The 21,899-nt window shown below is 37.9% G+C and overlaps 3 protein-coding genes across 3 annotated transcripts in view; all 3 read right to left on the bottom strand.

Annotated features, from left to right (window-relative positions):
- Positions 1 to 11,068, bottom strand: part of LOC146659537 (uncharacterized) — a 32,632-nt gene extending 21,564 nt beyond the window's left edge. The window contains exons 1-10 of the mRNA XM_085423629.1: positions 10,850 to 11,068; positions 7,398 to 7,482; positions 6,650 to 6,718; positions 6,331 to 6,503; positions 4,019 to 4,147; positions 3,804 to 3,857; positions 3,622 to 3,675; positions 2,918 to 2,971; positions 2,636 to 2,689; positions 1,846 to 1,899 (exon numbers count right to left, since the gene is read on the bottom strand). Coding sequence (XP_085279755.1) covers positions 1,846 to 1,899; positions 2,636 to 2,689; positions 2,918 to 2,971; positions 3,622 to 3,675; positions 3,804 to 3,857; positions 4,019 to 4,147; positions 6,331 to 6,503; positions 6,650 to 6,718; positions 7,398 to 7,482; positions 10,850 to 10,870 — 747 coding nt within the window. The 5' untranslated portion in view covers positions 10,871 to 11,068. The remainder of the gene's footprint in view (positions 1 to 1,845; positions 1,900 to 2,635; positions 2,690 to 2,917; positions 2,972 to 3,621; positions 3,676 to 3,803; positions 3,858 to 4,018; positions 4,148 to 6,330; positions 6,504 to 6,649; positions 6,719 to 7,397; positions 7,483 to 10,849) is intronic.
- Positions 11,069 to 12,069: 1,001 nt separating this feature from the next.
- snrnp48 (small nuclear ribonucleoprotein 48 (U11/U12)) lies at positions 12,070 to 19,177 on the bottom strand. Its single transcript, XM_085423630.1, has 9 exons — positions 18,949 to 19,177; positions 17,668 to 17,781; positions 17,391 to 17,451; positions 16,781 to 16,861; positions 14,803 to 14,982; positions 14,561 to 14,682; positions 13,263 to 13,366; positions 13,027 to 13,149; positions 12,070 to 12,293 (listed from the first exon to the last, which is right to left on the bottom strand). Exons 1-9 carry the CDS (start codon positions 19,093 to 19,095, stop codon positions 12,197 to 12,199), a joined length of 1,029 nt encoding a protein of 342 aa, XP_085279756.1. The 5' UTR covers positions 19,096 to 19,177; the 3' UTR covers positions 12,070 to 12,196.
- Positions 19,178 to 19,611: 434 nt separating this feature from the next.
- LOC146659539 (uncharacterized) lies at positions 19,612 to 21,896 on the bottom strand. Its single transcript, XM_085421884.1, has 4 exons — positions 21,733 to 21,896; positions 20,531 to 20,818; positions 20,251 to 20,320; positions 19,612 to 20,055 (listed from the first exon to the last, which is right to left on the bottom strand). The coding sequence occupies exons 1-4, from the start codon at positions 21,893 to 21,895 to the stop codon at positions 19,983 to 19,985; spliced, it is 594 nt and encodes a 197-aa protein (XP_085278010.1). The 5' UTR covers position 21,896; the 3' UTR covers positions 19,612 to 19,982.
- Between the last annotated feature and the right edge of the window lie 3 nt (positions 21,897 to 21,899).

A 21,899-nucleotide genomic window follows, 5' to 3' on the forward strand; every position in this document is an offset into this window, starting at 1 on the left:
AAAAAAAAGTTACGGATCAGGCCTCCCCAATCCTTACTCACATGTTCAAAAGTCAGACCATACAGATCCGGTCTACCCGATCTTACCGCCTACGTGCAGATGTTCTCTTCTTCTTCTGTTTCGTTGTGTATGCGTGTTAAATTTGATTTAGTAATAGTCGAGTGTGTTTATGTTTGTCTATGTGGAGAGGATTGATTGGAATTGTGACGATGATGTCCGCTATCACTGACAATTGTCAGTAAACACTTAATTTGGCTAATGAATCTTCACGTGACTCATTACAAATGTTTATTTTTAGACACAATAGGCTTCTATACGGAGGTATCCATTGTTTAAATGTCCCGGGCAGTCGAAAAGGAAATATGTCCAGAAATACTAGGAGCTTACTTGGCGCTAACCATGTCATTGAAATACATTAACTGTCACAATGTTGGCAAAGAGAGGAAGTGACGAAAGATTCTCGCGTGCGTGGTACAGATCGGGTAGCGACAAGCATCATAACAGATGAAGTAATCATCTTGGCCATCATGTGAGATGGGCTGTGATAAAGTGATAATAACTCCTTTCATACATGAGCAGGGAACTATATTATTTAACTATGGTAGTAATAATATTTTACAATTCTTCAGCCAGTACGGAGTGGCTCTTTGGATCTCATAATACACATAATGTTTGGAAGTCAAAAGGCACTGCATATCACCCTAAAACACCAGAGCAACATTGAAGTTTGGAGGTGGGAATTTCATGGTTTCAAATATACCAGGATGGAACAAGGGTGGAACGTTTCAGCAAGACAGTGATCCCAAACACACAGGCAAGGAAACTCAGTTGGTGTCAGAGAGAGAAAATAAAGCTGCTAGAATGGCTCAGACCTGACCTGAACCCAATGGAAAATCTATGTAAAGAACTAAAGCTCAGAGTTCATAGAAGGAACTCACAGAACATCTGAATTTGAAAACTATGTAATGGAGAGGGCCAAAATCACACCTGAGTAATGCTTGTGACTAGTTTCTCCACACAGGAGACATCTTGTCACCGACAAAGGCTTCTTTACGAAGTATTACATACATTTCAGTCAGCGTGTTCAATATTATTTTCCTGTGCCATTTCTCATTATTACAGATAACTTTGAACATCTATGGTTTGTTTTCTTAGCATGTGTGGATTGAATGGGTTGTTTTTGTGCATGAATAAATGTGTGTGTGTGTGTGTGTGTGTGTGTGTGTGTGTGTGTGTGTGTGTGTGTGTGTGTGTGTGTGTGTGTAACTGCAGTTAGGGGTCATAAAGTTTATTATCAGGAACTGCCAGAAAAAACCCCAAAACCCCAATCTGCTATTTAAATGTGTCATTTGTTTGTTGATACTCTGGGTGATTTCCAGGATAATGACACAACCTCTGTTGTCTCAGTCTGCGGTGGGAGGTGGTTTCAGTTTCATTTCCTGAATGTGTCAGTGCATGTCAGTGAAATACCTTAAATTAATCTAATTTAATCTTTTTTTTTTAAAAATGTGCCTGCATAATTTGCTTGCTATGCTTACATAGCATCTACAACAGTTGAAATCCAATTATTAAAGCTTTTCTGTGTAACTTTTGCACTGTTTTTTTTTTCCAACACGGAAACCCATTGATTCAGTGTAGACTAAATAACATCTGCCAGTTTAAAAATAGTGTGACTCATCGTGGAGTCACGACTTCCTTACTTTCACTTTTATCAGAATTAGTCTGATTTAGTTGAGCTGAAGCAAATGTTTCACTAAAAACCTGTTCTTATTCAGCTTATTGAAGTTTAGCTTAGATGTTAAATTTTCCACCACAGAGAGGCTGAGAGGTAGCTGTGTTCCTTACAGTCTCACCAGGAGGTCCGACTCCTCCACGGGGTCCCTCCAATCCCATGTCACCCTGTCAACAAGAAGAGGCACTGCAATTATTGGCTACTTGAGCTGCTAATAACACATAATAACTGCTGGGCTAAACAAATGCAAAACAGTATAAAAATACAATGGTTCAATGTAAATCTGTAATTTAAAACCATAATGTTTTTAAATTAATTATATATTTATAATAAATCATATAAACAGCAATAGATAGATCTAATAATTATGACGTCTACCACAAACTAATATTATGAAGCCCTGAACTGTAATTCTTTCAGCATAAAATCACATAATTTCAGGTCAAATGAGCTTTCTTTAAATTATTATTATATTACATGTCACTTCAGTGAATTTTAAACTTACTGATGGGGTTGATGCAATTGATAATTACACTTCATATAGTTCTCTAAATGTAGCTGTTGCAGGTATTGCAGTCTGCTTAGGTATTGTCTGTCTATCATTATGCAAATATTTTGCTTATTTATTGACAGGAGCATAGAAGACGTTTAAACAAACAAAAATATTGTAAATAATGCACAGAAAAAAATAATGCTCCAAAGGGAAGAGATGCTGTAACTTGTAGATAAATACCTGACACTGTGAAAACATTATGTCAGGTATGACATTGTGGAAATACTAAATGTATACTGTAATCAGTGCATTAACTCAACAGTGATGCATCTATCAACATCCCTCCAACCACATGACTGAGGCGAGAGGGGTGGGAGGGATAGAGTGTGCGTGTGTGTGTGTGTGTTTACCTTTAGACCCACATCTCCAGGCTCACCTGGCTCTCCTGGAAGTCCAGTTTCTCCCTGACAGATTCAATGAATAAGCTTAGGAAAGTTTTAAAAATCCTCACAGATGGAGCTGCAGCTTTACGGAGCTTAACTCTTTGGTGAAAAAAAAATTTCAGTTATTACTTTAAAAGGTTTTAAATGAAACTTAACAGCTCACACTCTGCACTTATATCTTTTAATAGTCACAATAAAATGTAAACGTAGCCAGTTAACTTTCACTTCAGGATGGACTGGTTAACTCACTGTGGCTCCAGAAAAACCAGAAGCTCCTTCATCTCCCTCAGGACCAGGGTCACCCTGCAAAATGAGGTCAAAGGTTACAACAGACAAGGGCAAAAACATTTCCAAAGCTTATACACAACACTCACTCTCCTCACACAACAAAGCAGTTTCATAGTCTTAAAAATTGCAACAGCTGAAAGTTATAAACAGTGAATTTTTGATATATGGTGAAATCAATTTAAAAAAGAAAAATAATGAAATTATTGGAATGACTGATTATATCTTAATCCTGCTTTAGTTGGGGCACCTCGAGGTGTTGTGTAAAATAACACTAAAACAGCAGAAAACACTTTTTTCCCTTTTCCTGTCATAGACAAGATTTTTTTTCTGCTTTAGTCTTTAATTACTTAAATTACCCAAATTACTTTAAATTTAATTAAGTTTCAAATGAAGAGCTTTCACTTTCAGTTTGGCTTCAGGTTTTTAACAAACTTTCCTTCACTGCTTATACCTCTTTTACTTTCTGTTTAGCTGACTGGCTTTTATGGTCGTTAAAACTCAGTATTTTCAGTTTCATTTTATTTTTTCTTTAGTTTTTACTTTCACTCTATGTTACAACACCAATGCTGTCATTACTTTCACAGTGTTATGGGAGCTACAAATGTAAATACAAGCTATTTTGCATGGTAGTATCAACTGTGACTGCTGTAGCATGATTTACTCACCACTGGTCCAGTATCTCCTCTCCTTCCCTGAACACCTTTGGTCCCTTTATAGCCCTAAAACACAAAACGGATAAATAACCAGTAATTAAACTACTTGAATATGCAGCTGCTGCTTTAGTATCACTTTAATCAGGCATTCTTGTCATAAACAAACATCCATTATTCATGTTTAAGACTTTTACCTCTCTCCCTTGAGACCCTGGTTTACCGGTTTTACCCTGCAGGCCTCTGGATCCCTGAGAGAAAGAGAAAAGGAATCAGACTGTGGAAAACAAAAACTACAACATAAACAAACCTACATTTGACCCTAGTTTTGGATCAGGCCATGCAGTGTAAGAATGAAACAAAGGGGCCATTGACTGCATTTAGCCAGTGATGTGATGCAATGTGGCTGTACCTTCGGTCCTGTGAAGCCAGCAAATCCAGGCTCTCCGGGCTCACAGTCACACTCTGTTGGCCCCACCTGCCCAAGCTCTGCATCGCCCCCTGACTCTTCTGAGGAGCCAGTGTCAGGCTCATATGGCACCTAAAACACAACATTAACAAATATTATCACACCTATGGTGTCCTTCAAATTTAGCTTCACTACACCCAATGCCCTGCACCCGCATAGACATGGTTTTGTAGACATTCCTGATTCCATTTTCCTTGTTTTAAAGAAATTTAAATCAAGCTGCTACAATTTTGCAGTGCGATAAGAGAACAGTTACCAAATCAACCTCATAGTAAGATTTGCTTGACTTAAACTAAAATGGACACATTAAATTAATTTTGAATCTCATTATTGGTGAGGAATATTCAATAATACTAATTTTATATTACTCGTAACAATCTTTTTTTTTTAATCGCTTATTGGCCTTGTGCAGTGCTTCAGATTAGCTATGCTCTGGAACAAGTATGTCATTTTCATCATGAAGAACCACAAGTTGCAGAAGAGGCTTGATGGTGTAGGGTTATGATTCTTGTAGGTTCAAATCCTGGATGCGCCCTTACTTTGGAGCAATTACTGACCGATAGTTCTGGCAGGCAGTTTGCTTTCAGCATCACTAAACAAAAATTGTAGAAAATCTAGCCCATTACAGAAGACTGCCGGTAATAATACTTAAGTGCCTCCAGGGGGCAGCCACCCGCCTGTGACCTGAAGTGGACACTCCACCCGATTCTAGCTGAGAACCATGACCTCAGACCTGGAAATGCGGACATTCATCTGCCAATCACCTCACTTAAAGCTGGAGGCTCCCACCTGAGGGAGCCAACAGAACCACATCATCTGCAAAAAAGCATAGATGAGATCCTGAAACCACCAAAGTCCAAACCTTCTGCCACTTGCCAAAGTCCAAAACCCATAAGTAGGGATGGGTATCGTTTAGGTTTTATCCGATACCGGTGCCAAACCGGTACTTTTGAAACGGTGCCGGTGCTTAAACGGTACTCAAACCGGTGCTTAAAGAATGGAGAACACCAACTTTGTCCAAAAACCTCTCATGTTCAGCTGTTTTTTTGTAAAAAGATAACAATGTTAGCCTTTTCTGCAGCTATGGGGCATATATGGTATCACTCTTGGCTGGAAGCAGTGCTTAAACAATGGAAAAAACACAACCTTTGTCCAAAAACCTCTCATGTTTAACTGTTTTCCACTTTTTCTTTGGTCATTTTAGCCTTTTTGGCCAGGGTGAAGGGAGTATCTGCCATCAAACAAGAAGACAGCCACATGTAGCTATGATGATGTTTGCTAGTTCACCTTACATGCATTAATGTAATAACGTGGTGAGCCTACTCAACGTAAATTACACACGAACAACATTAAGCTACTCACGCAGAGAAGAACGGCTGCTGCTGCCATCATCATCCGTCATCATTTCTGCTACACTGGCAGGGCTAGGGGCCAGGACTCTATTCTTCGGGTTTTTGGGGGATGTTGCTCCGGGTCCGATAACTGGCAACCCACCCGCAGTAGATGTGCACGGAGTGAGGTCTCGCAGCAAGCTATCAAATACGGCGCATTTCTCGGCTTTTAAAAAAAACGCTATGCGTCACCAGGTGTTTCATCGGATTTGAGGTGTTACCTCCTTTGACAGTATCACAGTATCAGCTTAAAGCACTTGTTGCAGGCTGCTGAGTTTGCATATTTTGCTGTGAAGTACAGCCATACATTTGACCGGTCCTCCTTGGGCATTTTTAATCTAGCTCTGCTCTAAAAGAACGTGCGTACCGGGACCCGCTTACTATCCTCAGAAACATAAAATGATTGGCTAGAATCTAAAGTGTATCACAGCTCAGGGAAAAAAAAACACCGAAATAAAGCACCGAAATGTGCGCTGCTTTTCGGTCTGGTTACTACCGTTTATGTCAGAACCGATACCGGTACCCATCCCTACCCATAAGGAATAAATCCGACTTATTGCCAACAATGCAGACCAAGCTTTCACTTGGCTGTACAGGGACTGAATGACCCTTAACAATGGGCTGAATGCCCTTTAATAGGAAGATTTTTATGCGTGAGAGAGGTCAGGTTTTTATGAATGCTATATGAAACTAAAACTCAGTTCCTAGTTATGTTTAGCAGATATGAAATTGTTGAGGGGCTTGGAACAAAGAGAGACTGAAAGAGGCTTGTTGTTTTTTAAAGCTCTCTCTGCATTTCTTCCTGCTGCAGTTTAATATTGTTGTTGAGCTACCCCTGACACTCCCAGCACACGGCTGTCCCACCTGCACGATCTCAGTGTCCTCTTTGGCATAGTGGGACTCAGTGGTGGTGATGTAGGGAAAGGTGTCCTCAGTGATCATGGTGATTTGGGTGGGGATTGGGCCATAAGTGTCATAATCCTCCTCCTCGAATATCTGGTCCACATCATAGCTATGAGTCGGCTCTGGTGGATATTCTAAGGAAATATTAAGACATTTAGTTTTGTTTGGACTTTGTGGTGCATTGTTACAGTCAGCAGTCCTGGTCTGGAGCCCCGAGGACTTCAAACAGTCAGAGAGTGTCCTCTGGTACAGTTTACACTAACTGTGTTACTGATCTCACCTGGCTGAGGAGCAGCTAAGTTGTCATAGTGGTCAACTGCAGAAGACTCTTCATAGGTGTGTTCCTCACCTGAATAGACATGCAAAATACATGAGGTAAGAATTCAGTATGAGACACATGGGGAAATGTGACTCGTTTTAGGGGTATGATTCCTGTTTTGAGTGTGCACGATCCCGGGTTCAATTCCCTGATGAGCCCTTAACTTACAGCAAATGTGGGAGGATAAAAGTTGCATCATACTGTACATACAGATCAACAACTTCCAAAAACACCTCTCCTCTCTTGCAAAACTGTGATTTGAGTCAGTGCATTAAAGTTTATGAATAAAGTGAAGTTACAATCGGAAGGGTTTTTTGTTGAAAAAACAAAGAAACAAACAATAATTTGTGGTAATAATTGAATAAATATGAGTTTGTAATGAATATGTGATAAATTTTGTGCTCGCCTAACAATGCAATTCATTTAAAGTTGTTACTTTTTTTCTCCACATAAGCCTTTACTTGACTATGATATTAAACAAGAAAGTTACTAATGAGTTGTGAAGGTACTTTTTAAAAGTAATTAAGCAGTGTTTATCATAATTAACTGTCGATTAGTTACCTAGAAGAAACCAGTTTACAATATTCCTCAGCTGGATTCTATAATTGTGTTATCTGTCACCTGTTGTTCTTTAGTAAAACAAGGCTAAACAGCTATTGTTTCACCTGAGGTTAAAGTTAAATCAGTGTCAGCATGAGGAAGCCCTGACCTGAGTGGTATCCAGAAAATTCCTCCTGGCAGTGAGAAGAGACGGCAAACAGCATGAACACGAGCAGCCCCGAGAGGAGCGACGCCTGCAGGGGACACATCAAATACAGCAGATAGACTCATGCAACACAATTCACCATTTCACACAACCTGAATGAATATTAAACTGTAAACTAAGATGTCACTGCTGGATGAGTTTGTTTTCTGACCCACTGTTCCTACTACAAGTGCTGTCAGCTGTATTTAAATAAATCCCTCCATTTGACTCTATTAATTAAATTAAATTAATTAAATTAAATTAGGTTTAATTAAATAATTAAACCAACTAACTTTTGATTGGCTGCTTCTTGCACACTAAGAATTTGAACGGCAGGTGGGTGGGGCTCCTGTATTCACAAACAGTTAAGTGCATTTAATGACCACCAGAGATGGGCAGTAACGTGTTATTGTAATCTGATTACTACAAAAAGTAATTAGATTACTCTTACTTTCCCGTAAGCACGCTGCATTACTGCGTTACTAAACCGTGATTTGTGTGTGAGAGTGTCTGATGACAATGACGTAAGCGCGTGCGACGTCAGTGGCAGCAACAGATGTGTAAATCAACATCTGAGCAAGCACCTGGCCTTCTGCCATGGGAATGTGAAATTCACAGAGAAAGCGCCGGATCCCCCCACTGACAACTGCAAGAATCACTCGTCTGCTTGACTTCTGCATTTCTGTCATTGCAGGTGCTCATTGGTCTATCCTTTGAGGGATAGGTCCCCGTTTTAAATCGTAGACAAGCCCTAACTACACAAAGACTGTTGCAAACTATTCTACTTTGAAGAGTGCCCATGCTGAACCTCATGTTTTTAGATTTGAGTCCCTTGTTGGTATTTTTTTTTAATGTTATGCACAAAAAGGGTATCAATTAGCTGTCTGTGAGGTAGCTCATCCATCTCGTGATCCATCATATTTCACAGGCTAAAAACAAACTAATTATTCTACAGGGACTGCAGCAGTGCTTCTTTCTCTGTGAAGTGAAACTGTAAACAAACAAGGTTTAAAAAAAAAAAAAAAAAAGATTGCAATCATGCTGATGTAGTTTTGCACCACTTTGACTTAGCAAAGACTTGTTTGACCTCGTTTTTTACACTGGGAGTATTTTGACCGCTTTATAGGGGCTTTTTAGTTCCAGGAGACTTGATAAGTCAGATTCTTTCTTCCATTTACTCAGTGCATCATGTAAAGTGTTTTTACATTGTAAACTTTTATATAGGATCCAACCAACTTTATTTTATTTCAGAAAAAGAAAAAGTTTAAAGTAATCATGAGCTGCATAAACAGCCTAAAGGGAGTGTTAAGTATATTGATCAACAGAAATTCAGCATAATTCAGCTCTAATTCCAGTCTTCAGTCTTGTTGCCTCAGCTCAGGTGACTGATTACTGTCAGGTTTTATGGCTCTGCTTAGACCAGTGACAGGTGTTATACTGCCCTCTGGAGGTAGCATAGTAAACTACTGGTAGGATACTGACAGAATACAATCCTATGGCAGTTTTTGTATTAGCCAAACAAATTTTTAATAGAAAAACAAAACTCCTTAATTCTAAAGGTCTTTGTTTATTTCCATGTTATTTTTTCCAGCACTGTAAACGCTATGTGCAAATATTGATTTAACCCACACGGTCAGTCTGATTGAATGAATAATAGGCAGGTTATCTGTGAAGCCTTTCCTGACTCACAGTGGTTTTTCATTCAATCACCTCTAGGCTGCATTCCTGAAATGCTCTTTTTGAAGGACTTCCTAAAAGGACCATCATTGGCTTCAGCTTAATAACCTTTCAACAGAAATTTGAATAACTAAAACTAATAACCATGTTAACCAGTTTTAGCAGAGCTGCACTGGCATAAGAAATTTTTTGCACAAGTGATTTTAAAATACTCCTTCTTGTATTTAAAGTCTTTTTTTTTTTTAAATTTAAAAGTTTACTTTAAGTTCTAACTCACAGTCATAGATCTTACACTGTCACTTGTTGGACAACCAATGACAAGTATCAAAAACATCAGAAGTGAAGCAACCGCTTTCACTGATGAACCTCCTGACCTCAGAGCAGAACTTGATGCATCAAATATGATCAGAGAAGTGTTTGGGTGGGCTATACCAACAAAGGAGAATGCTGTTTGCCTGAGAATTAAACAGACTGAGGTTTCTTTGTCAGGAGGAAGACTGCTGAGCACTTCTCAGACTCATCTGACATTCCTGAAGCCTCACTGTGAGGCTGCAGACCAGCACAGGAAAAACCTGCTCTGTACCTGGAAGGCTGTGTATTAGATTTTAACACAAGGTCACTGAACTGGATAAAAGGAGGATAAAAATGACCACAACCACATTTTTGTAATCATTTCCGAAACCTCAGATCAAACCTTTTGAAAAAGAATTTTGGGAAGATTCAAACCTTGAAAAGGTCAAATGAGCTCAGCTTCTCTGGTGTTAAAGAATCCCTCACTCTTATATTGTTTCTTTATTCAAGTAACAATTTATTCATATAATATTGCCCTGAATAAAGTAGCAAAAAGAGCTCATTATCCAATAATTTAACAAGAACATTTGCCACATTTCTGCTAGACAAATGTTGCCTTGTTAACCTTTATTAGAGGCTAGTTTGTGCATGAATTTAAACAACCCAAGAGAACAGCTGTAACAGACCATACAAGCAAATTCAAACCCAATTAACTCTGCCCTGTTGGACCTCTGGGGCAGTGAGGTAGTGAATACTCTCACATTTCATATTTAACTTTTTTGTTCATATTTGTGGATTGCTATAAAGAAACAAAGGCTGCTCCAACATTCCCAATGTGTGCAAAATCTATTTGGTCACATGGCCAAACATTACACCATGTACAAATTTCCCTTTGGCTTTGTTGTGAATTCTAGAGAAAAATCCAAAGTCAGCAAAGAATCTAAACAAAGCCTGCTCTGTGAATTAAAAAGCTTCCCCAGAACCTAAAAATTACCCACAAACATTCATCAGAAATGTCTGCTCAGCAAAATGACTCCCACACAGATGACTTACTGAACAGCTGAATACAGAATTAGTTTATGATGTATTGCACCAAAATGACTTTAAAAATGAAAATAAATTACCACAAGTTATACTTCAGTAAACAACAACAAAAAAGTTTTTTAGATAAATTCTGTCTGCAGATTTTGCAGATTTAGACGCTAACACAAACAAAAAGAGAAGATCTGCATTTTTAATATGGAAGTTAAATTAATTATATCGAAATTTTTAAGGCCTATATCAACATTTTAAGGTCCTGCTAACAGCCTGAGAGGCACTTTATAGACTGTCCAGTGGACTAAGGATAAACTAAAACCTTCCCCTGATTATTTTACCATAAGCAACATTTAACAGTTCCCTCAAAATGTGCAGGGCCAAATCCACATATGATGATAATCTCATCTTACCTTATCACAGGAGGCCCCCATGGTGCTGCACAGTGATTCCCTCTAGACCAGACCTGCTAAAGGATTCTTTGGGGATATATGGATGAGAACAAAAACAGCCAGATTTTACGTTCCCTGAGGAGTTTCCCTTACACTATTATCACCCCAACGGTTCCCCTGTACTCTCGTCTCTCCAGGATCCGTCAGGTTCCCAGGCACGGACGGGATCCTGTTCGACTTTTTTTTGTTCCTCTCGTCCTCTATCTGTGCTTCTCAAAAGGGTGAGAAATACCAGATCCAGAATCCAGCATGAGCAGAGAAAAACCAGGACAGAAGGAAGATGAATAGATTTTGGGGTTTTGTGTCTTCACATTAATGTCTAGATCACATTTCCATGTGCTGCTGTCTGGAGTTGCAAAACAGTTTTAACATCTGATTAAAAAAAAAACTGTTTTGAGGATTGTAATCATCTAGACCACAATTTGCACCCATAATCATGCCTTGTATTTCCTCTCATGAGCTAAATAAAAATACATTCAAAATAAACTATCATTTAACGATTTTTCAAGCTTCAGCGAAACTTTTTCAGTTTAGTGAGGAACACATTTTACCCTCAGAACAAGATTTCTTAAATCAAAAGACCGAATGTTTTGCTGTGTTGCAATTTCAAACAATGATGTCATTTATGCCAACACAAATAGATTGTGTGACTATAGAGACAATTAATGATAATGATAATAATAATTTGTTATATAAACTGGTCATTTTTATATTCTTCAACCTAGGAACAAGAATCACAGGTGCATAGTTTTGCAACTATTCTTCAGTGAACAGTCAGATTTAGTTTTTATGTTCTTCCTGAAAGTCTGAACTCTTTATCAGACTATTAATTTAAATATCTGTAAAATGATCACCCTACATTTACTTGCAGTGTTTTTTGTTTTTTTTTTATAAACAGACCGCACAAACCCCCTTTACTCCATTTTCTTAATGACTTTCCAGGTAAACACACCCAAACTTACAGCAAAGACTAAAGGCCAAAAAATAACCTTTGAACTTATGGTGAAAGTAGGACAGTTAAGACACTCCTGTCTGAGATTCCAAGTTATCATTAAAAAAGAAAAAAAAAAAAAACCCAGCCAATCATGCAGAGGGAGGTAAGATGTGGCTGTGTTGTAAAACGCCAAAGTGCTGATTGAAAATGGTGTCAGTGAAGCAAAATAAAACTCAACCAGTGAATGTTCAGTTTAAAGACTTTATTGCGTTTAAATCTTTACAAAATGCATCAGTGTGTAAACCTATTTTTAGTCTCGCCTTGTGAACACTGCGACTTCAGAGTCGACTTCAGTCACTGCAGATTCAGCACTCTCACTTCTCCTTCTCCCTGTCTCTCTCATCTTTCTTCTTCTTCTTTTTCTTCTTTTTATCGTGGTGGTGGTGGTGGTCATCTGGGGAATGGGAATCCCTGTGAAGATCCAAAAAGTCCAAGTTAACTCTGCAGTATGCAAAATACATTTTGGTGTTACAAAACAAGATATTTTCAATCATTAACCCTTTAAGACCTACCATAGAACCAAGTCCGCCAGAGCTTATAGTATATTTTTACATGCTGTGGAGCCATTTTTTGGAGCATTTCAAGTTGCTATACATCAATACAACCATTATAGCCCAAATTTTAATAATATGCATGCATTAAGTGCATAGTAATTACATAAATTGCAAAAAAGTGCAATAAACTACAAAAAAATTGAAAATCGTTTTTGATTTTTTGACATATATTTCTAGTTAGAGAAATTTAAGAGGCTTATCCCTCAAAACTGTAAATACAAAAATGTTGCACAAACTAGTTTCCCACCAAAGGAAATTTATTTTAAGTGTCTTCATAGTTTTATTTTTGAGATACACCAATTTTCATATACTGCAGGAAAAACGAAAAAATATATTATAGTGCAAATTTGCAAAAAAGCAGCATATGCATCAAAATAAAATATTTCCAGCAGTGCAATATGAGTCCTCAGCATCCCAGAAACGTCACAGAAAGTCATAAAGTCAAACATAACTTTTAAAAACACAAGTATAGGCTCATAAGGCCACAATGGTAAAAAACTACATGTAATTGGTGTGTGGTATACAAGAGCTAGAACAGAAGATAGAACTTCCCATACACATCCACAACCCTTAGATAAGTCCTTTCTCACCTGTCCCTCCTACTCTTCTTCTTCTTGCTCTCCCTTTCGTGGCTTCGCTCCCGGCTGCGGTGGCGTTTACTGTGGGAGTGGTGAGACTCTGAGGATGGTGAGCGTCTTTCATCCACCTGCCGCCTGAAAAACAAAACAATTTTAAAAAAAATTGTCTTTAACCTATAAACTCCTCTGATGCAATATCTTAATCGTCAATGAAGCATAAAAGTGATCATGAGGAGTGCTTCGTGTACCCGTGGGAAGACTGTTCCACTCTCATCGACTCCTCTTCATCTTCCTCCTCTTTCCACTGTCTGGCAAGTTCCTCAGAATGGACGCTGATCACCTCTCTGATCACCTGCAGGGCGATCATAGAGACCACATTACTGTTTCCTAACCTTGGTTCAAACAGGACAGGTCTCTCTGAGGACCGACATGCTGAGCTTAGCATCAGATTTTCAGTTCGGAGATTCCCAGGCAGGGTTTATTTAGTATTCCAGTCAGAGTTATCATAGTTTAGCATTTTCTAATTAGTTTCTTTTTTTATTTCATTTTGACTTTAAAAAAAAAAAAAATCCGTAGTTTCCAGTTGACTCTCTTATTTCAGTTTAGTTTTTAATGTTCAAAAATGTTTAGTTTTATTTCTTCCAGTCTTGTTATTGCTACAGTGTGAAGGGAATATATTAGAGCCAAGACTCTGGAAAATCAGTGCAGATATTATATTGAAAAACACACTGAAAGCAGTTAAAATCCCGAGTTTCAATAAACATGTCTATTAATGCCTCATTAAACAAGATCTCATCTGCCGCGACCGGTTATGGTGAGAGAAGGAAGACAAGAAAACTACTTATAAAACAAACTTTGCCTTGCTTCCCATAAATGTTTACCCTGCTCAACAGAATAAGGTAACATGTCTTTCAAAACTATACTGCTCCCACCGAAAATTCTCTGCCTGTGTGAAACAGACACACGTATTGTTGAGATCTGGGCAGTCAGTCAACAGTCAGATGACCAGCATCTTAAACTGGATTCTTCGCCCTCTTGTCCATCAAGATAAAGCCTGTTTTGTCTCTGTGCCTTTTGAGAAACTGTCCACATTGGAGTTGTGTAGGGTGATGTAGCAGAAAAACTGATAGTGGAGCAGAGGCTGAGAGTTTTCTGAGGAAAAGAACTACTCAACAATTTATCAGAGAGTCTGTTCTTTTGCTGCTTTGTTGCAGTCAAATGATATAAATTAACAAAAGAAAAAAACACATGAACACTTTATGTTGAAACTCAAGAGCTCAATAAGAAGAACAACAATAAGAGTAACTGGATTTCCAAATCAGGCTCCACTGGTCATTTATACTGTGCTGTCCTTCGTTTTCACCATTTTAAAGTACTGTTACTTTTGATACTTCCAACTAAAGATGGGAAAAGTGGTTCTTGTGATTCACAACACCCTTCATAATTTAAAAAAAAAAGTTATTTCACCTTCATCGTGGATTATATATAAATGAAGTAAATGATTAGAATCAGGACAACACTTATTGTTCTTTATCAACTCATCTACCTCAGTGTAGGATTTCTTGGTGATGTGAACATTTTTGGCTCTGTAGGACTGACGCCGCCTCTTGTAGTCCCTCATTTCTGCCATCAGCTCCAGTTTAGTCTTTGGTTCATTTTGTTCTTCATCTGAACAAAAACACACACAATTTTTATGTGGACTGCACCAGAGAAAGCCCAAAAAAAGTTTTCCTTCACTAAAATTACAGCAACTCTAAGTATAGAGTTAAACTTAGAGTTAAATCTCACCTTTTTGGAGTTTGGACACCAAATCTACGTAGAGATCGTCGTTGGAGGACGATGCTTCCTTCTGTTCATTGATGACGCCGACAACATGATTGTACAGAGCCAATCGGTCGGCAACAGTGAGATCACACACGGCTCGCTTGTGGTTCTGAGGCACGTCGACCGGCTCACCAGAGTACTGACCTGATAAAGGATCAGATAAGTTTTACAAGCTGAGTGAGAAAACACAAACTAAACTGACAAGATTTTAGTTCATTTATCTCATTACAAATCCTGGACTTCAACCTCAAAACAGCCACCTGATCACTCAGAGTCAGAGGTTTGGGATAAGTTAAAGTTTTGCTTGTTTGGAATCCTGAAAAACAAAAAATTCAATCTTTTTAGTTTCTCTAAATTTCTAGTTTTCTCTGCATGTGGCCAAAAGGAAACCCAACTCTAACCCCAGATGAGTCGCCAATAACCTGTTTGCTCCTAAGACATTAATGAGGTTAAAAAACAAAAAACAAAAACACGTCCACATAATGCAAGTCAAATGGTTAATTATTCCTAAGATCACTTCTCAACGTAGCTCTGTATTCAGCCAAAATTGGATTCCACATAAAAGTAATTTGGTTTTAAGCGTTAAAGTAGAAAATCATAAAGGCGAATTTACACCATGGACCCTGTTCTCAAAAAGTGACATAGATTTAACACTGACAGGAAATAAGTGCTTAAAGTTTTTTGGTTTTTTTTTTCTATGTTTAGCGCCATCTTGTGCCAGCACAGAGCATGGCATCATTGGGTCGGTTGGCTGCAGTCAATAGACTTACATTATTTTATGTTAGCTAACTAGTAACAGAACCAATAACTGAGGGGAAAACATGGGGACTTAACTAAAAATCGGTTTAAGGGGGTCACGCTTGTGCTGCCCCCGGCTGTAACAATGAGTTTTATGTTAAAATCAAGGAATAAACAGTAATTGGTTGTTTTGCTAGCTGCACTAATAAGAGGAAATTCACCTGTTAGATCTAATGTTAGGGTGAGGAACAAAGACAGAAGTCACTTTAAAGTTTAGTCCCTAGTTATTACCTAACATCAATGACTGGTTTTCCTTTTTGTTTTGCTGCTGTTTAGTTTCCGTTTCCTTTCAGCTTCCAATCTCTGCTGATAACTCAGCATCAGTAAGGAACTGTGGCCTTCTACTGGAATACTTTTAGATGAAGATTTGACAGAAAGCAGAAACTACATAAGTATTTTAAACATTCAGTCTAAATATGACTGATGAGTCTACATGTATGGACTTTCCCCATCACATAAATCTGAAAAGTATTTGTATGTTTCAAGGATGCAGATGTGACTGATAAGCTTCCCGCACCCAAACCCCTGTGGTTTGAAAGGATATGACAGTAAAGGATATGAGGCATGAAACCAGTGGCAGACCTCTCTAGAGCCCATCTCCTCTAATACTCACCCCAATCGCTGCAAACAGAACAAACAACACATGGATGTTAGGAGCAAAACTAGAAAAGACGCGACGATCCTAAATTGATATTGTAAAAGCTCCTCTTTTACTAATTACTAATTACTAGTACTAATTACTAGTTACTATTTGGTGAGGGTGAGAGCCAAAAAAGTGAACAATGAATTTACAATGAGTTTAGTGAGGACTTTAAAACTAATGGCATTTTTCTTGGTGTATAAAATTAAACATCTAAATATTCAAGAATAACCCTGTAAAATCATGTTTATCACTGGAGAGGAATGACCCTAATCCTAACCATTTTATCTGACCATGTCAAAGGGGGGAAAAAAACAAACTTTTTTCTTTTTTCAACATCTAACAACAGGTCTGGATTCTGAATGTAGGTCTGGTGGTGGGGTTGAGTCATCGCCAATGATGAGTTGGCGATGACAGAGTTAACTTTGTACCTTTGCTTCTAGTAAATGTACGTTGGTGTGTTGTACTTAGAAAAAGAACGCACAGAATAAAATGAGCCGCTACCTTGCCAGAAGACTCCTTCCATCCTCATCATTGGTGCAGCAGATCTCGCCTGTAGGATCACCTGATGCTGGGTGGTTTTGTCTGCATGATGAATGAGAACAGAAAAAACATTACTAAAACATTCCTGACCGAAAAATTCCATCCTTACCTTCCTTTCTACTACAAATGAGTTTCACTACACGCCAAGACAAAAGCATCATTACTTAACGTTCAAAGAACATTTAGTAAACAATGAAATGAAGGCGACATATGTTCTTTTTCCAAGAAATAAAAAAACAGTAATATTCAAAATGATTTATATAATTAACTAGATAAAAACGGCTTTCAACAGGGCACATAACAATATACATCTTTTTTTTACTGCACTACAAACTTTTTAAAGTACATTTAAAAAGAACGAAGAAAACTAAATTGAGTGTTTCTTGTTGAGATTGTTTTATTTCATTTTTTTCAAAAATGAATTATCTCTTCCTTCTTTTAGCAACACAAGTTGCAAAACTTCAAAAGAAAACAGGTGGTCTTCTAAAAAGATCTAATCTCACTAGGGTGAACTTTGGTTATACTAAAGAAAGGTGATAATTTCCAGAGAAAGTCCTCTGTGATGACTTACCCATTGTAAAGCTTCTGACGCTGGTGTTCTCATAGCTCACGGAGGGGTCGTACATCTCCGCCTGCAAAGTAGTGATAAGCTTTACAGCTCTTTCAATTATTAAACACAACTTTACATTAACACTGGAGGTTAGGAGGTTTTCAGTAGTCTGTTGCACAATAACAAGAAGCTTTTGTAGTCTACTTTACTGCTTTTGCCCTGTTGTCTCTGGTCCAATTGCCAGGTTACAGCAGCAGATTCCAGCACCAACACATTAATCTGTAACTAACTGTGTCACCTGCTCCTCGGCAGAGTAGCCCATCTTTTTTAGCTTGCAGGAGGCTTTGTGCTTCTCCATGGTCCTGACCGGGACCCTGTGGTGAGGGTCATAGGGACACTGCTCCATTGGTTCCTGAGAATGCAAGCATATTACATTAGCAAGTAATGAATTTAAATTAACATCAGGTATGAATTACACAGAAGCATTATTAACATACCATTGCTGTAGCACAATTACCTTCTGAAAGGTTTTTTTCTGCAGTGTTTATTAAAACTGTTTTATAAGGACAAAACAACCTCATGGCCAGAATTCAATACAATCTGTATTGTGTAAATATGTATGAAAGCTAATAATAAGCATATTTTCCTATGATGTAACAACTAGCACCACAAATTAACCCCATAGCAAAACTTGTTAAAATAGGTCTAATTCAAACTGAGAATTAAATGTCTTTGTAAAAATTGGATTTAGATGTCATTAACTTTTGTCTGCTCTCTCCCGTACTTGGCGTTTTGCCGTTGTTTTTGTATGTCCTTCTTTCCTTGCCAAGTTCTATTGAATGCTGTTCAAGAAATCTTCCTAATGTAAAGTTCAAAGGGAGTTTTTCCCTTTCAGTCATTGACAAATACTGCTCAGAGCGGGAATTATGACTTGAAATGTCACTATTTTGAATCTTCAGTACCAGAAAATGATCGCCAAGAAGATACAAATGTATATGTGGTAATCAAAAGAAGGAAAACTTGTACTATTTCATGTAAACAAAGACATTTGAACCAAAGTGTAGCTTCAAAAGCATCCTCGTTGAAACTTTTGAGAAGAGCACATTAAAAAATAAATAACAAAAAACTCGGGAAAAGAAAAGCGGCCTTAAAAAAATCCGGTAAATATTATAAGATGCAAGCATAAAAACACTATTAGAAGACACATGACATATTAATTATAGTTTTTTTTTATTACATCAGACGTAGACCACTAAAAAAGCCAAAATAGAACCACATTACAGCAAATAAAAGTGCCAATTGGGCGAGAGCAACCAGCAAATCTACCACCAAGCTTGAGTGACTTCAGAAAAAAATATTAGAAACTCACCGAAAACGCCCCAAACTTAGCTTAGCTTAGGCAGCAGAGAAAAACTCCATTATAGTCACTTAAGCAAATCTCTCTGGACTCAAACTTAGTTAAACGCTTAAATCTGATGCTGCTCTATTGCTGCTACGGAAAACAAAACATTCCGAGAAGGTTTTCTGCTGTTTTGACTGAACAATAAATGCTAACATTAGCCAAACAAACGCTAGCTACCTGGTTGGAGTTCTTGTAGTCTAGCGACCATCCCAGCGTTTCAAATATGTCGTTTATCTGTTTTTTGCACTTTTCAGTAAATTCCGTCAGCTCCTGAAGACGCTCCATGCGGTCCTGGAGAGTTAGCGGCGGTAATGAATCCGACATGATGGGTTTTTATATCAAAATGAACAAAGATTTTCCCTTGAAATCATCACAAGGATCGTTCACTGTACTGGAGAGCGGAACATCCTGCGCGCAGTGATGACGGAAGAACAATAGCGATGCATGCTGGTAGTTGAAGTCCAATAGTTGCTATATTATATTATATTATATTATATTATATTATATTATATTATATTATATTATATTATATTATATTATATTATATTATATTATATTATATTATAAAAAATAATAGCAATTCAGAAATTAGTTGTAACTTTTTTATTTGTATACATAAGTATCAAAGACAAGGACTCATGTAGAATACAAACATATCTGATAAATACATAACTCTAAACCATACAGTCATAACGCAGTGGATTTTAGAACTGTGCAGCATAGTTTGATTCTTCTTGTCCCCTTGAGTATACTCAATTCACACTGATGGAAAATTGTTCTCCAAGTGCTCATTTCGGTATGATATAATATTTCTGTCCCATTGGTGATCGTTGTAACAGGTTAGTGCTTTGTAGGACTTTAATTGGGTGTGAGGTGTCACCCTGTCACTGTACAGTTTAATAAACATAAGAATTACTTCGGTCATATGATGTGAGTGGTGAAAAGTGATGAAATTTTAACCCAAATCAAACACCTATGGGACATCTTCTATTGGATTTTTTACTATCATCGTATAACACCAAATGATGGCATTTCTTAGAAGAGTGGCATTGACTCCCTAAGCTTTGGAGACATGTTAACACCAGGTAAGCTTTTCAGCCCTGCGTCTTCATAATACATACAAATGCATTTCATTTAAATTTGTCGTCTGACTGTGAATTAAATTTTATTTACAGAGCGTACAGTGAAACTGAGAAACACTGAAAGGCACTTCATGTGGGGTACGGCTGGTTTTCTTGTGATGTATCTGGATCCAGCAGATCATCTGCATAAATATCCTCTGTTCTGGGAAGAGATACACAAGCAACAAACTTTTTCAACCATATGTAGTATGTTTGTATGAACTGCGGTGTATTTATGTGTTAGACAAAAAAAGGTTATGAGGTGTACAAGTGTTAGTTGTGCAAAATAATGTTTAAACAGTTACTTTATTTGCTGTAATGATTTTGGTATATGATATAATAATTCTTAAATACTTACATTACTTCCAGAGTGTCTTCAACTGCAACCTCCTCTACAACCTCCACTCCAATGATCACGTTCCTCCTCACTGCTTAAATCAAATACAAGAACATTTTGATATGTCTCAAATGGATGCCTGCATAAATATATGTGTGTGTTGGCTGAATGACAACAGTAATCTCAGCTTTAAACACTCCGATGGAACATCTTAGTTCAGTACATTGAATATCACAATTGCTAAGGTAAAGGGAAAGGATATCATTAAGGAAAAGACCCTAGAAACTAGGTGTAATCTCACCTCCACAGTAGATAAATGGAGATCCTGATGAGCAGTGACCCAAAACAGCTTGTTCCCTCTGTCTATAAACACATCTCTGGGTTTCCATCCCTGGACCTCCACAGCACTGACAACCCATGAAATGCTGGAATACATCTCCTTGCTCAGCTTCAACCACTGTTATTTGCTGCAAAGGAGCACCCGCGTCATGCTGACACAGCCCTGTGCTGTTGGGAATCCCTGAGTGGACCTGAGGCTCATAGATGGACCACTGACCATCAGCAGACTGACTGATAATGTCACCACATCCTGAAGAAAGATATGTGAGATACAAAGTTAACTTGACCAATCAGTGGCTGAGGTCGAGCTATACATTACACTAAACAACAACCAAAATATACATGGCTTATTAATGCAGAGGATGGCTTAGAGTTACACGTCATGGCTGAATCATATGTCTGAACCATCTGTTTCCTCCACCTGCTGATTAGACCTGCTGGGTTTGGACTAAAACCATGGTCAGCAGTCAGCAGTATACTGGTACACATTCCCACGCACACATACACACACAACAAATATACAGAAATAGCAGGGAGTGTGGGGTTTCACAAACAAAAAAACAACATTAAATAGGATTAGATTTGTTAAGATTTGTAATTTATACCATTTACTCCAGTGGTGAAAGCAGTCATGCTACCAACAGTAAGTCTTTGCAAACTCATTCTTCAGCAATAAGAGATACTTGGATTTAAATGTGACTTTTGTTACATAATGTGGCAGCTAAGGAGAGAAAAAATTGAGCATGTGTACTTGTTTAGCTCTCCTCTTGGGAAATCAACCTACACTTTCATTTTATCCACAATGATGACTTGGATCCTTATTGATATTTCTATTATTTTATTATCAGTTAATATAACTAAATACAACAGCAGATCCTTTTTATTAGTCTAGGCCAGATAGTATGTGTGATATCGTTCAGTTTTTTAAATGACATTGTGATCAACTGAACACACATGCATTTTCTTTTTTTTCTTTAAAAAAATGTTATGTTTGTCATACGTTCCATGTAGATTTGCTCTCAATGAGTAAGGTTCTGTATGATGTCATTTAATAATTAGATATGCTTTTTATGCATTTTTAGTGCCTACTTTTTGTTATGTTTCCCATTTTTTAACCTGTCCTGCTGCATTTACAGCTGCAAAAACCTGACATCTCAGACCTACCTGTATTATAGCAACATACAGCTGGAAGTTCTCCTGTTTCTTCACCCTCCTCTTCTTCTTGGTGGCTCACCATGACAGAAACAAGGCTCCCTGAGTGCTGAGGATGAAGACACAGAGAAGGTCTGGGTGACCAATTCCAGCATTCATGACTAAGTCTGTACATCCCA

Source organism: Rhamphochromis longiceps, linkage group LG11 (genome assembly GCF_057381845.1).
Source record: "Rhamphochromis longiceps isolate RC_006_pf linkage group LG11, R_longiceps_female_GT1.1, whole genome shotgun sequence".
NCBI lineage: Eukaryota > Metazoa > Chordata > Actinopteri > Cichliformes > Cichlidae > Rhamphochromis > Rhamphochromis longiceps.

Excerpts from the sequence above, each read along its gene's own strand:
- snrnp48 (XM_085423630.1), bottom strand. The coding sequence starts at position 19,095 with ATGTCGGATTCATTACCGCCGCTAACTCTCCAGGACCGCATGGAGCGT. Across the intron at positions 17,452-17,667 it reads GCTACTCTGCCGAGGAGCAG|GCGGAGATGTACGACCCCTC; the intron begins GTGACACAGTTA and ends ACTACTTTGCAG. Across the intron at positions 13,367-14,560 it reads CCAAGAAATCCTACACTGAG|GTGATCAGAGAGGTGATCAG; the intron begins GTAGATGAGTTG and ends ATCGCCCTGCAG.
- LOC146659539 (XM_085421884.1), bottom strand. The coding sequence starts at position 21,895 with ATGTACAGACTTAGTCATGAATGCTGGAATTGGTCACCCAGACCTTCT. Across the intron at positions 20,321-20,530 it reads TCCATTTATCTACTGTGGAG|TGAGGAGGAACGTGATCATT; the intron begins GTGAGATTACAC and ends TGATTTAAGCAG. Across the intron at positions 20,056-20,250 it reads GAAGACACTCTGGAAGTAAT|AACAGAGGATATTTATGCAG; the intron begins GTAAGTATTTAA and ends ATCTCTTCCCAG.